Raw genomic sequence first — 13,678 nt, 5'->3', positions numbered from 1 at the left:
GGCTTTGTGCCAACAAGTGGATTAGTCTTAACATCAATTTTAACAGGATGGGACCTATTGATATAATATCTAAACAGTGCTAATAAATGCTATTTTTCCTTCTCTCTTGTACCTCTTTACTAGAAGCCCTTAAAAAAAAAAGACATTCGATAAATCATCCACTTTCACTGTATTTATATCCAAAAACAGACTGCAGAAGTCTCAACATTATTTCCTCTTCCATTTTGTATTCCCCAGATATTCACCCTTGGATTGCAAATAATCTGAAATTTTGGGGCATCTTTTCTTCATATGATGGATTATTTCAAATGCCAAAAGATGGTTTCCTCTATTGGGTGCTATACCATACAAAGTAAGCACAACTTTGGGCTATATGCTAGTTATTCCTATTAGTTTCCTTCTCTGTGAAGTAAAGTTGTTGATAATTATCAAGTTTTCAGGTATACTTGACAAGTAAATTGCAGGTGAATGCAAGAAACGTACATATTTAACCAACATACAGGGGTAGCTTTCCAGTTTCCGAGTGCAGCACTTGCAAAGCGTGAGGCTGATCCTGCTCAGAGCAGCCATAAACCCTGCAGTGAACACAGAGCGAGGCAGGTTCAGGCGGCAGAGGCTAATGATTACTCAGTCCTGACACTGGTCTCAACTCACTGCAAACACTCAAAGCATTTACTCCCGACAAGCCAGTTAGACTGTGCGTGCCGTTAAAAACAAACAAGAAAAGCAGTAAATGATAAAAATCCCTCTAGCAGGAGCAGGTTCAGCGCACAGGAAGGATCTGGCTTCTTGCAAACACACGTGAACCCCGAGCACCTCTGAAGGCTCCGGGACGGGGCAGGGCCCCCTTGTTTCGGCAGCCTGACCCCACAGATCTGAAGCACAACCGAGGGCTGGTGTTAGGGGGGAGGGTATTACAAAACAGAGCCCCGCAGGAGACGGCAGGGCAGGGCCGCCCCCGTTCCCGGGACTTCCCAAGGGAACGGCGCCCTGTCAGCCTGGCAAGCCCGTGACTCCCATTTCTCGGGAGCCCCCACTCGGGACGCGGCCGGAGCGCTGATGGGGGGCGGAGAAGGTTATTTGTGTGCGGAGGCGGGCCCGGGGGAGGTGCCCGGCGCTGGGGCCGCCCCGCCCGCGCTGCCCGCGGCTCCGCAGCTGTCGCTCGGCTGGAGCTGGGGCGCCGGAGAGCGATCCCACAAGTGGTTCCTCTCCGCGGCCGAGGAATTTCGCCCAGGGAGCGGAGCGGCCGGAGGAGGAGCGGGGTGGCAGGAGAAGAGGCCGGGCTGCCGGGGGTCGGCAGGTGCGGGGGAGAAGGGAGAAGGGAGCGGCGCGCCATGGTGCCGGCGGCGGGCACCGAGGGAGGCTGTGCTCGTCCCCCCGTCTCCTTCAGCCTCCGCTAGCGCCCGAGTGGGAATCCCTCTCTCCAGCCCGGCCGCCTCTCCCCTCCGGCAGCTCCGCGGGACCGCTCCGGGGCGGGCGGCGCAGTATGGCATCCGCCTAACCCCGGCCGGCGCCACTGAGCCCGGGGCCGCTCCTTCGCCGCCGGGATGAGCGACAGCGGCGAGGGGACCGTCAGCCTGCCCGTGCCCGGCCCGCCCGGCGGCGGGACCGCCTGCGAGGAGGTTGTGGGCAGGAGAGCGCCCGGGGCCGACCTGGCCGCGCCGCCGCCCGCCGCGCTCTGGGCTGAGGACGCGGCCGCCGCCGCCTGCCCCGGCACCGCGGCCCGGGCCAAGGGGGGCGGCCGGCGCACCGCCGTCACCTACGTGATCAACGAGGCCAGCCAGGGGCCGCTGCTGGCGGCCGAGAGCGGCGCCCTGCAGAGCCTGCGGGAGGCGTGCGAGGCGGTGGGGGCCGCGCTGGAGACCCTGCACTTCGGCAAGCTGGACTTCGGCGAGACGGCCGTGCTGGACCGCTTCTACAACGCAGGTGAGAGGGGCCGCCCGGCCCGGGCCGGTCATCGCCGCCCCGGGAGCGGCTCGGCCGGGGCTCGCCGTCACCGCCCGGGTTCACCGCGGGGCGGCGGGAGCGGCTCCGGGCGCCGAGCCCCCGGTGCCTCCGGTGCCTCCGGTGCCCCCGGCTGCAGGGACACCCCCCCCCCCCCCCCCCCGGCTGCAGGGACACCCCCCCCTCCCCCGGCTGCAGGGACACCCCCGGGAGGCCACGGCGGGTGCGTGGGGAGGCAAAAGTGCCCCAGAGCCCGCTTTTGTCCCCCGCGCCAGTGAAGAAGAAACTCTTATGTCAGCAAGCGTGCTGTGACTGCTACCAGCGGGTTAAACGCACCCTGGTTTTTATTCTCTCGGTGCCCTAACAGAGCGCGGGGATGCAAACTCGTGCTGGCAGGATGAGTGTGGGCTGAAACAGACAGGAGCTGCGAGGCCACGGGAGCTTTGAAAAGCAGATTTGACACCAGGCGCGTAGAGACAATTGCTTAGTATCTGGGTGCCTGGGACACTCCATGTGTTTGTGGTTGAAAGTTTGTTGCATAAAATACAAACGATGGATGCGCTTGAACAAAGAGCTGCACACGCCGATCGAGTTAGTTGGCAAGAGTGCCCAGGGCTGCATCCTCTCACCCCAGTCTGCTGCTGCACAGCGATAAAAGTACAGCACCTTCATTCGAAGGTGTGGTTGTCTGAGGTTCTGTGTTATGATATACTTGGCCCCTGTTTGTAAAAATAATTAATAAAACTTTCCCCTGTCTATTTATCTTACTGGCAGATACATGGTGTGAATGGAGAATTAAAAATAGCCCTGCTTGCTAGATTTTCATACAACTAAGGTTATAGTACTGAATTAATGGCTTTTTGCTTTAAAAAAAAAATCAGAAGCAGGAAATTGATCTCACCTGCAATTTTAAGCTTATTCTGTGATGTGGCTTCGGTGTATATGAAATACATGCTAAAAAGAAACATTTAACAAGTTTTGTCAGATACTGTAGTTTCCTCCTCTCCTGGGGAGGAGCAAAGAAAAAGGGAAAGAAAACCCAAACAAACAAAAACCTCCCGGCAGTATTGTAACCAGTTCTCACAAAAGACTGTTCAGCACAGGCACAGCCTGTCACCTCTTTGAAACTTTGCATGCTTTGCCTCATGGACCTCTGCTTTCAGTTCAGTGATGTGGGCGATTCTCAAGCGTGCACTCACAGCTTATTCCTTTTGCCCCATGCAGAGCCTTTTCCTTAAAAGTAATAGTTCTCTGAAGTCAGAGGAGCTGTCCCCACAGGTGGGAATAGGAAGGCCATAGGCCTTATATTCTCTGCATTCAGCTCAGAGTGATTTCAAGCACCCTGACACCTCCTCATTCCAGGGCAGGTGAACATGAGAGTCTCTTTTGGTTCTGTTGTGGAAGGTGTCACACAGTGAGGCTCAGGAAGTTGAATTATCCCTGATGTTTTTGTACCTCTTACGCTGGTTAATTTTTAGACTCTGAGTGGTTCAATAGGTGGGGTCTTGATAGTTGATGGAAGCTTTTCTTGTAATGAGAGATTTGATTTGAAGTGGGCCCCTTTTGATTCTGGCAGTAGGCGTCTGGCTTATAGTGCTACATAACTGCACACTTATGTAATAGAATTTGCTTATTTCAGTGGCTTTTCAGCAAACTGTAAGTGTGAAAACATTTCTTTTTCTTTCGTCCTGTTTGGCTAGAATTTAATGGAACTGTTGCAAACCAGAAAAAGTACTTTGTCATTCTGCTTTAGCAGTAAAGTCCATAAATGTATAAAGAACTAGAAGAGCTGATCACCTTCAGTGCCTGGACTGAAGAGAGCTAGATGTAGAAGTTTGCATCTGGTCCACATACACTCTGTGCTGTTTGAACTGACCAGTGATAAACCAGCTGCAATCTTAAAGACTGTGTTGTGCTGCTGATCTTAGATCTAGAGGGATCTGTGGATTTTCACACTTGTTTCTTTATCACTGTTGCACTTTGTACACTCTTTCTGTTTTTAGAAAGTAATTGTTCTTCAGAAGCTTTAAAATAGTGAAAAAATCTCTCTCCTATTGGGAACAACATTAAAGAATAGAAGCTGTGTAGTAGGAGAATGCAAATGAGGAACAGTGTAGGAAACAAACTGAAACAGCCATGGAGGGTGTAGCTTTTGCACTTTTTTTTTTTTTTAACTGTTTTAATAGGGTGGTGGGACAGAGCACTTGTAGGTGACCTAAACTCCTCCTTTCTTAGTCCTCTTGTCCTCTTTTGCTATGTGCTTTCAGTGATCAAAGATGATATTAGTAATAATAGTAATAATAAACCACAATATCTGGACACTATGTTATTTTAAAAAATATTGCATGAAAATAGCACAGCATGACTAAATATGAAATAAAAATTCAGCAGTGAAAGTGCTTTCAAATTACATGATAGTTAAGTGGTCATGTTCGGGGTATGAAGTCCTCCTAGATTCGTTGTAAAAGCCAGCTAAGTTACAAGAGTAAGGAATTATGTGATTTCAGGAAGGTTTGGAAAATCAAGCTTGTAAGTCTGTTTGTATGAAATAAGACATTAAACCTCTCAGCTCTTGTAATGCATGTAAATTAATTGTGATTTACAAGGATAGACCTACAGTATAACATACCTGTACATCATTAAAGCTTTTCTTTTTAATGTCTTATTTTTTGCTTTGTATAACATAGTCTGAAGTCTTGGTGATTTCTGATGTATATTTCCATCATGCCTTTCACTGCTTCAAAGAGAACTTGAAGGAGTATTAACTAAAATATCTTAGATGAAAATACTCATCATCCGCTCTAAATGTAGATTAGCCTACTAATAATCTCCTGCCAGCTTCAGTCAACTATGGCCCTTAAATGCTGAGACATAATTAGCAGTGCATATTTAGTGAGTAGGTGTCAGCTATGTATAATTGAACCATGCATGCACCAAATATTAAGAATGAGCCTAGTCTAGTATTTCTGGTTGCATGGCTTAAATTCCACTTGATTTCAGCAAAAAATTTAAAAATTGTTTCTTAAAAAACAAATGTCAAATGAGCCCTGGAAACTGTTCTAGAAGTGTCTGACGAAAACAGAGACTTCAACATTTATCACATTTTCTTCCACTTAAAGAGGAAGGTGAAGAGAGGAAAATTAAGTTAGATTTCATGCAAAACCTGATGTATCTGGATTTAATGACCTGTCTTAAGTGCTCTTTTACTTTGTAAAGAGGATAGCTAGTTGTTTGGGGGTTTGTTTTTTGATTTGTTTTGTTGCTGGTGGTGGTTTTGGGGTGGTTTTTTTTGGTCGTTGTTTTTCTTTTATTTCCAGTAATTTTCTGATGCGGGTGAATTACAGGTATCTCCTAAATTCAACTTGATTTCAAAACACTCCAGGAATATTTTGAGGGTTGGGCAATTAAAGATATGTCAAAATGTATCTGAGACACCATTCTAAAGTGCATTAGATAATCATGGTGCTTTAAAAGTCACTGAAGCTGCTGATATTTGTAATTAAATGGTATTTTCTCTACCAGACTAGATCTGCATGTCCTGTTGATTTTTCTTTAATTACTCAGTTTCTTTTGGAAACAGCCATGAGTGTAAAGTACTTAGAGTTTGTTTGGCTTAGGTAAGCATTCTTCTTCCTTTTTTTTTTTTTTTTTCCCTATCTTTTTTTGGCAGTTGAAATTAGAATGATTTCCTTTCTGAGCAGATCTTTACCTAGTCACTTTGTGTTACATAAGTGGGTCAAGGACTGGCTGAACAGAGTGTTTGGAAAAAAACAAACTAGGTAAAAGTATGGTAAAAGGCAAAAAGTTGCATGAATCAGTAATCTGAATGAAGTCAGCTCTTCATGGGAGGGAGGTGCTCTGAGTCAAGGTAATTTCTTCACAAATGTTTTTAGAATTAGACAGGGATGTGTGTGGTAATTTGCTAGATGCATAATATTGGGCATTCTGACTTTTAAAGACAGTCTCAGAGGGACTGGTGGAAGATAAGGAAGATCATACAGTTACTGAGGAGTATATGGGTTTTTTAATCTGTGCAGTGACTCGTTTTAGGTTGGTTCTCAAGATAAACAGTTTGACTGATGTGATTTTCATATAAAACTGTCTTTCTAACTTTAATGTTGTCTTATAATGGGGAATTTCAATTTCATAAGCTTCTTATGCTCAAGTTTCATCCATCAATGGCCCTTAGGATAGATAGCATTTTCTACTAACACTGTTGTGTGAGGCTATTGAGATAATTCTCCAGAACAGCAATGATCAACTAAAATACAGTTCATCAAATAAAAGATGATAAAATAGATTTAGTTTCTTATCTTTATTTCTAGAATTTAGCATTATTGCTTTCAGAATTCATGCAGGCTTGGGCTTGAGATCAGCACGTTGGCTTACTGAGCTTAGAAACATAGTGTGCAATGTTCTTGGGAACACTCTTGATATAAAATGACAAAAAGTTCAGGGAACTAGCACAGTCACTTGTGTGAAAGGTGAACTTTACTTCAAAGATGTTCTACACCTAAATTGTTCCTGTAGATTCTACAGAACATTTGAGGATTGTGCATTTAGAAACATTTGCAGGCATGCTGAAATGCAGTAAGGCAATACCAGGGCTCAACGGCATTCTCGTGGCTTCTTCCTCTAAATATGATAAATTTTAGGATGTTTTTTTTCCAGTGGGATTTGTGCCTTTATAGAAGTTTTCTGAAGTTCTTGAATTGTGACAGACTAGTGCAGATTTCCCTCTCAAATCCAACGGAGGCTATATTCTATTCACAACTGATGTTCTTGATTCTAGAAGTTGATGTAAAGATTTTCTGTGGTAAAAAGCAGCACATACCATATTATCTTTTGTAGGAGCAAAAAAAAAAAAAATCACTAGCAGAGAGAGTAATCACAAGTTTTATTCTATTGCACTTTATCTCTCAGAACAATTAGGTGTTTTTCACCACCTTTTTCTCAGTGCTTCCTGATTAGTATTTCATACTTTCACTGATGGAATTCTGTCAGACACTTGAAATACTGCACATACTTTCTGTGATTATACAGCACTTACATTCATATCTTATTTTACTTCTTTTTTACAAACCCCCCCCACCCCTTCCCCAAGTGCTGCTCTACCCCACTACTGTTTCTGTAGCACCATGACTGGAGAATCAAATTATAATTCTTATTAGTGTAGCAGGAGAAATTACTGTGATGCATTATTCTTGTCTGATTTCAGAGTCCAGGGAAAATACTAAAAAAATAAAAAGAAGTTTAGTCCCACTGTCAGTGGAAATCATGTTGAAAAATTCTGTATTTCAGCAGCAATGATGCAAGTGATGAGTTGGAGCAGGAGATGCCAAGTAAGTTAATAATGATGTGAAGACTTGAGCTGATGGCTGTCTTGAGAGTATGACTATAGTCACGTCAGGGATGCAAAGTATTATGAGCACAGGATCTTTGTGTCAGAATGCATAGCACATATTGTAATGTTTAGGTGGGGTGGGTTATAAAGCTCCTTTTGATTCTGCATATTGATTCCAGACTCTTAGAGAGCAGCATTAGAGACCTAAACCAAATGCATGGCATATCTTCGACACAGAAGAGTATTTAATTCTAAAGCACCTGAATGTCATCTACATCTTCAACAAAAATTATGAGTCTGGAAAAAAATTCATAATCCTGATACAAAGTTTGTGTGTTCATAGTGCTAGTGGAGAACTTCTGAATTTATGAAGAAGCTGTGGGATTTGCAGCAACATATTCACAAATATTTCCATTGCTTGACCAGCTGTAAATTTTTATAACTAGATTCCAATATTGTTACTGTATTGCACTACTATCATCAGGCTACTTGTCAATAGGTGACTGGAAAACTAATGTTCTAGGAGTTTCTGTCTGAAGCAGGAGGAGCGCAGCAGATACACCCACTCCAAGTATGTGGGCTGTGAGACCTGGGTTCTCTTTCAGATCCTATCACTGGCCTGTCACAGCAGTTTGTAGTTCTACTGTGCAGAAAGAGCTTCCTCGGGCCTCTCCCATAGCTGAGAGGCTTATGCAGCATGTACCATGGGTGTGAATTACCAGCCATGTCAGTAACATAAATAACATTAAGGTTATGCTCCTGCAGTGTTTATTTACTGAAGTGTTATCAGTGAGACTACTTAGAGAGTCCACATGAAGGCTTTTGTTGGATTATTTAGAAGTCACTGGAAGTTACTAGAAGTTAGGCTTTTGAAATGGTACTTTCTTTTTTGCACTTAAGTGCATCATGGTGATAGAGCTAGTTTAGAAATGCTTCATGTTATTTGAAGTGGTGGGAGGAAAGCAGGTTATGAAATTATTAGGGTCTCTTAAAATACAGTAAAGATGTAAAACTCTTTACAGATGAGGCATCTGTGTAAGTAGACATCATCTAAGTATATTCCCCACTGGAGAAAATGCTGAATGGAACTAGATTAATGCTTTTTGAGTAATGCAGAAGAAAGCTTGTGACTGATTTTTCTGCAGTTTGCATTTCTGTAGCTCTGAACAGGATGTGTCATAAAGAAATGACTCGAATTTGCTGCAGTCATGATAATAATTTGGTTTCTCTTTTTAGTAGTTTTCCAAAGTAAAGAAGCACAATACAAAAAAGCTGTAAATGTAGCAAGTGACAACAGTTGAAACAAGTTTTGTTAAAGCCTAAAAGTTCAAGTGAAAAGTAAAAAAGGCCTTATATACATGCTTTAGCACCATTGTCCTCAGTAAATTTCACCCTCTGTTACATCTTAAATAAAATAAGGCAAGTGAAAATTTCAGTTTTGTGGCAGTTTGTTTTCTTTTGTCTCTGTATAGAACAACTGAGTTTTGAGTGTATTCTGTGGTGCTGGTCATTTAAAACTTGTTCCTCTCTTTCCTCAGTGCCTTTGGAACAATCTGTATTTGGAATTGGTGTATTTGCATGCATAGGTAACCTGCAAGTTTATTTGTAAGTTAAACCCAAAGGAATTAAAAAACCTCAGTGGCTCTGTAGTGACAGGGATTTTGCAAGTCTGTGTTTAATAAAATCGAAGTTATTGCTGGAATTCACATCTTCCATTGTGGGCTCCCTGCTTTAGACTGTCCCCAAATATTCACTGTCCACAGTAGTCTCCTACCTCTTCTTCACTGTGGCTTCTCTGGGGGCATACACTCAGCAATACAGACACACTCAAAGGACAGTGTTTGTTAGAATGAGATAAACATCTGTAGCAGTCAGCAAAGTCATCTCATACCATAGAACATGTGTGTGTGACAGATGACAGAACAATCTGTTTTGACAATTGGGTAGATTTCTGTAAGAAGTTTGTAAGTTTTGTGTTCCAAGAGAACATGAACCTCAGGCTGAGCTTGACATACAAGCACAGGCTGCTTTTTTGGTTTATATTACTTTTTTCCTCTGAGACCAAATTTATGCCTTGACTGATGCAGATAAAATATTTCAGTTATGAAGAGCTGCTGATCAACTATTAACGGTGGCATGCCAGAGCTGAATTCTCTTCTAAATCGTGTCTGCTTTTATTCATAAACATTGGGATGAGTTTAGATGCAGCAAGGGGCTTAAAGATTTCCCACAGTCTGAATCATTTGAAGCCAGTGGGAATCAGTACTCTTTCAATTCCCACAAGAAATGTATGTTTTGATTTAGGAGCTAGACACCCTTGTAAAAATTTGGCTCTGCATTTCTCCCTTACTGTAATAAAGTAAATGAGTTGCTCTGGGACTTGCTTGCTGATTGTGTTAGTGGGTGTCTCATGCAGAGAGTGCACTCTGGGTGAGTAAGCAGCTGGTGCTTTCAGTGGTGAAGACAGTTTTTCAGTGATATCTCTGCAGAAGAGTTATCTACACTTCTTGCAGAATTATCTGGTTTTTTTCCCCTTCACATAATATTTTTCTGATACAGTTTTAATGCTGGTTTCATTACAATTTTTCTGGCTTATTAGGGACCTCTAGACTGAGACCTGCAGTCTGTGAACTGTGGAGATGCAGGTTAAACTTCTGGCAGAAGTCTATTCTGGAGTGTGCACGAGTCACTTGACTGTAGTACAGGAAGCCCTGCATGTGACCAAGGAAGACTCGGTGATGTACTAGAAGTAAAGGAACAGTTGTACCACTGTAGGAATTAATTTATGGATCTGAAGTGAGGCCCCTCCTGCTTGGGAGAAATTTATTCAGTTATCTTGACACAGTAGCAAAGTGCTTAATTTAACTCCACTATAGAGGCACACCCATAAGATTAAATGCTCCTACTTCCACTGCTCCACCTTCAACATGATTTTTGCAGATACACATACTTTTTAAAGCATGATAGTTTTGGCTTTTCTCTATAGAAGAATATATCTGACTAGAACCACACTAGATGTATGCCATATTTTTGTGGTTTATTGGTTTATTACTGCCTTTCAATACAAATCTCAGATAAGGTTTCTTGACCTTCCTCCAGAAACGTTACAGCTGATTTGAGTGAAATTGGATTGACTTTACCCTTAATGTATGCATGCTGACTACTGGTTATGCTTTCAATAATGGAGCATGATAATGAAAGGCAGGTTTTTGGTTGTGTGCTGCCTCTTGTCTTCACTCACTCCTTGTAGCTCTTGCCATCAGTGGAAGTGACATGTGGCATTTGCAGAGAAGGACAGAAGCCATTTGCCTCTTGAATGTAACCTTGACTTCCAGATCACCGTTGGAAATGAGAAGTTTTTGCCAGGCAGTTGGTGTGAAGAACAGAGAATCTCTCCAAATCTCCTTGAGAGTGGAATTTTGTCAGTTCTAAACATCGTCGTCATTCCTGGATCAAGTGCAATTGTAAAAGATTCAGTGATACTATCTCATGATTACTTTTATAAGAAGTGATTGTTACTTGTGTGTATAAGTTGAAGTCCTGTGTATTTATGTTCTCTTTCCCTGAGATCAGTTTCAGTTTTTGTTTCCTGCAGAACTGAACTTCACTGTTGCTTCATATGAGAATAAATATACTTCCTTTGGTACTTAGAGTCCTTCAATACGTAATCTTTTACAAGGGTTTTCAGTGACCTTGCAAATCATTCAAGTTGCAGTGCACAAGCTATTTTCTTTTGCTTATTATGTTGAAACTTATTTTGGGAGGTAAAGTTCCTGATTAACTCATTCAATATTTGTATATTATTTGTATTTCAAGACTGTGAAGACTCTAATTTCCACAACTATTTTTATGATTGCATGTTAATTAGAAGAGGAACAGAATTTATTAAAAGAGGGGGTTTTTTATGGTTTTCAGGGTTTTTTTGTTTTGTTTTTGTTTTTATTTTTGATAGTGTACTTGGTTGTTCTCGTTTCCTTTTACGTTTTTCTGAGTTTTTATTATTTTGGGAATTTTCCTGATTTACTAGCCAGGAGTAACAGCTAGTATAATGAATGTGGCACATATGAAGCATGGCAGACATTGCAAGGCAAGCCAGAAAAAAAAGTAGCCTTTCCAAAATATCCTGTACAGCTATATTATTATATTATGACACCAATGCTATTAACTTTGAGGAAGTGCTGAAGTCACGCAGCAATGCCCAATTCTGGTCTGTTCTTGAGGGATTATAGTATTTCCTAACCCTACATCAGAGTGAACAGAGGTGGGTTTTTTTTCCTTCTTCTACTTGCTGCCACAGGCCAAGAGCAGCATGTGGGTACCCTGACTTACTGCAGCCATAGAGGGCCACCTCCAGTGGTGAAGTCTGAACTTCCCATGGCTGTGCTTGATCCAGGTCTGTAGCTGGAGAAAAAGCATTTCATCACTCTCTCAGCCTGAGGAAGTAAGCCCTTTGGCCTCAGATAGAGCTGGGGACTCAGGGTGGATGCTTGGTTCTGGACAAGCCTTTTAGGCTGGAGCCTATATGGGCAGCATAGTCCAGAGCAGAGACTGTGATGCAGGCCAGCCCAGCCCAGCTGTGCTAGCAGCTTTTTGCTGGGCCAGTCTCAGGGTGTATTGCAGAACACTCTGCAGATGAGAAGAGTCTCAGGCTGGATTTAGCAGCCATTCAAAGAGCTTGTATTGAAGATTTACTCAAATATACTTATTTCATTGAGGCTTAGTAACACCAGAGGTTTGTGGAGGTCATTAAGTGTGAAGTGGATTTAACATGGTTTAAATACTTCAACATATCTGGGTGTATTGCACAATTCTGAGGTACATGGAGAAAGTCTTAAAAGTATTCTAAAAGTATTCTAAAAGCATTCCACAAAAAAACCCAAGAAAATAAGGATTCTTGCCACTAATTCTATTACCAGAAACCATGATCTCTCTTTTCCAGCTGATGCAAGAGGGCCAAAATGCAATAAAAGCACTGGGAAAATGGACTGAACTAAAGCAAGAACTTTTGCAGCAAGCTCTGCCAAATGGGTGTGAACTGGAAAATTTCCAGTCCATTTTGTTGCTTAACTGTTTGCATTTTGGTCTCTGTTCTGCAGCATCCCAGAAGCGTCTCTGCTTTGAATGATCAGTGTGTTGACAACCTGATACTTGTCTCTGTATCGTCTCTGTTCGAGTACTTTAATAGTAGCTTCAGTTGAAAATTTTCCTGGTAGGCAGACTTACCAAGCCTCTATGAATTTCAGTTTATGCTGTGGCTGATTGCAAACTGGCAGATGCCTGTCTTCAAGATTTAATTCGGTTCATAAGAAATTATATATTCCTTATCCATTGTGAATTGAAGATACTGATTACAGACACAAAGCTGGGGTTGTTCAACATGGAGAAGAACATCCCTCTCTCTCTTCAGGGAGACCTCACTGCAGCCCTTCAGTACCTTAAGGGGGCTGATGAAAACGAGGGAGAGGGGCTTTTCATAGTGACAGGAAAAAGGGGAATGGTTTTAAACTGAAAGGTTAAAACCGGTTTTCAAACTGAAAGAGGGCAGGTTTAGCATAGATGTTGAGAAGAAATTCTTTGCTCAGCAGGTAGTGAAGCACTGGAACAGGCTGTCCAAAGGTTGTGAATGCCCCATCCCTGGAAGTGTTCCAGGCCACTTTGGATGGGCCCTGAGCAACCTGATCTAGTGAGTGGCAAGGGTTGGAAGTAGGTGAACTTTGATGTCCCTTCCAACCCAAACCATTCTATGACTCTGTGATTTAGAGCTAGTGCCATAGTAATGTCTATGCAGTAGAACTTTCTCAGACTTCTAACACTGAAAGGCCTAGTTGGCATGGCACATTTTCAAATAATTCTTAATGCCAATAAATACATACAAGCAAGATGACAGTTACTGCAATATGCATATCAACATCAGAAAAGAGAATTATCCTCCTGCTAAGAGTATACTGGTGCCTCACTCTAGCTGCAGTGCTAAGTAGGGTAAGATCATAAAATGCATTTTTCTGTGCACTTCCTCTCATTAAGTCGAGCTGGTGGAATAGTTGAGTATTTTGTATCCTTTGGGATGCAGTCCCATGGCAGCTTAAGTGGAGGAGAAACTAGACTAACACGCTTCTCCCTGGTGCTGCTTTCAGTGTTCAGAGAATTATGTGATGAGGTAGGTCATGGAGCTGGCCTGATTGTTAACTCACTCCTTTACTTCCTTCTCATTAGCTTTTTGTTGAGTAAGTTCTATGAGCTGAGCACACATTCCAGAGGACAGACCAAAAACAGGGCTGCAGCAACCTGTGTTGAGACTGTCTAAAGGTGTGGTTTCATGTTATTCTTGATCTTGTCTCCTTGTGGGTTGCCTCATATCCTTTCCTCTTCCGGTCAGGGTGGCTGAGGAAT

The 13,678-nt window shown here is 42.8% G+C and overlaps 2 protein-coding genes across 4 annotated transcripts in view; one reads left to right on the top strand and one right to left on the bottom strand.

Annotated features, from left to right (window-relative positions):
- The window catches only part of PEX7 (peroxisomal biogenesis factor 7), a 47,051-nt gene extending 46,443 nt beyond the window's left edge, over window positions 1-608 (bottom strand). The window contains exon 1 of one of the 2 annotated variants that reach the window (XM_083857985.1): window positions 501-608. Coding sequence is in view for 1 of the 2 variants with exons in the window: in XM_083857984.1 (XP_083714110.1) it covers window positions 484-485 (2 nt within the window). In the remaining variant the exon portion in view is untranslated. Of the gene's footprint in view, window positions 1-483 lie in introns of both variants that reach the window. The other variant, XM_083857984.1, reaches the window with a different exon arrangement.
- Window positions 609-1,547: 939 nt separating this feature from the next.
- The window catches only part of MAP3K5 (mitogen-activated protein kinase kinase kinase 5), a gene marked incomplete at its 5' end in the record, with an annotated part of 100,853 nt that continues 88,722 nt past the window's right edge, over window positions 1,548-13,678 (top strand). Inside the window, one exon of one of the 2 annotated variants that reach the window (XM_083856422.1) lies at window positions 1,548-1,926. In XM_083856422.1, coding sequence (XP_083712548.1) covers window positions 1,548-1,926 — 379 coding nt within the window. Of the gene's footprint in view, window positions 1,927-3,496; window positions 3,601-13,678 lie in introns of those variants that run through there. The other variant, XM_083856423.1, reaches the window with a different exon arrangement.

This window comes from Zosterops lateralis (genome assembly GCF_965231275.1).
Source record: "Zosterops lateralis genome assembly, chromosome: 3".
In the NCBI taxonomy this organism is placed as follows: domain Eukaryota; kingdom Metazoa; phylum Chordata; class Aves; order Passeriformes; family Zosteropidae; genus Zosterops; species Zosterops lateralis.
Note: the sequence above shows the minus strand (reverse complement) of the source record. Positions and strands in the feature narration are given on the sequence as shown.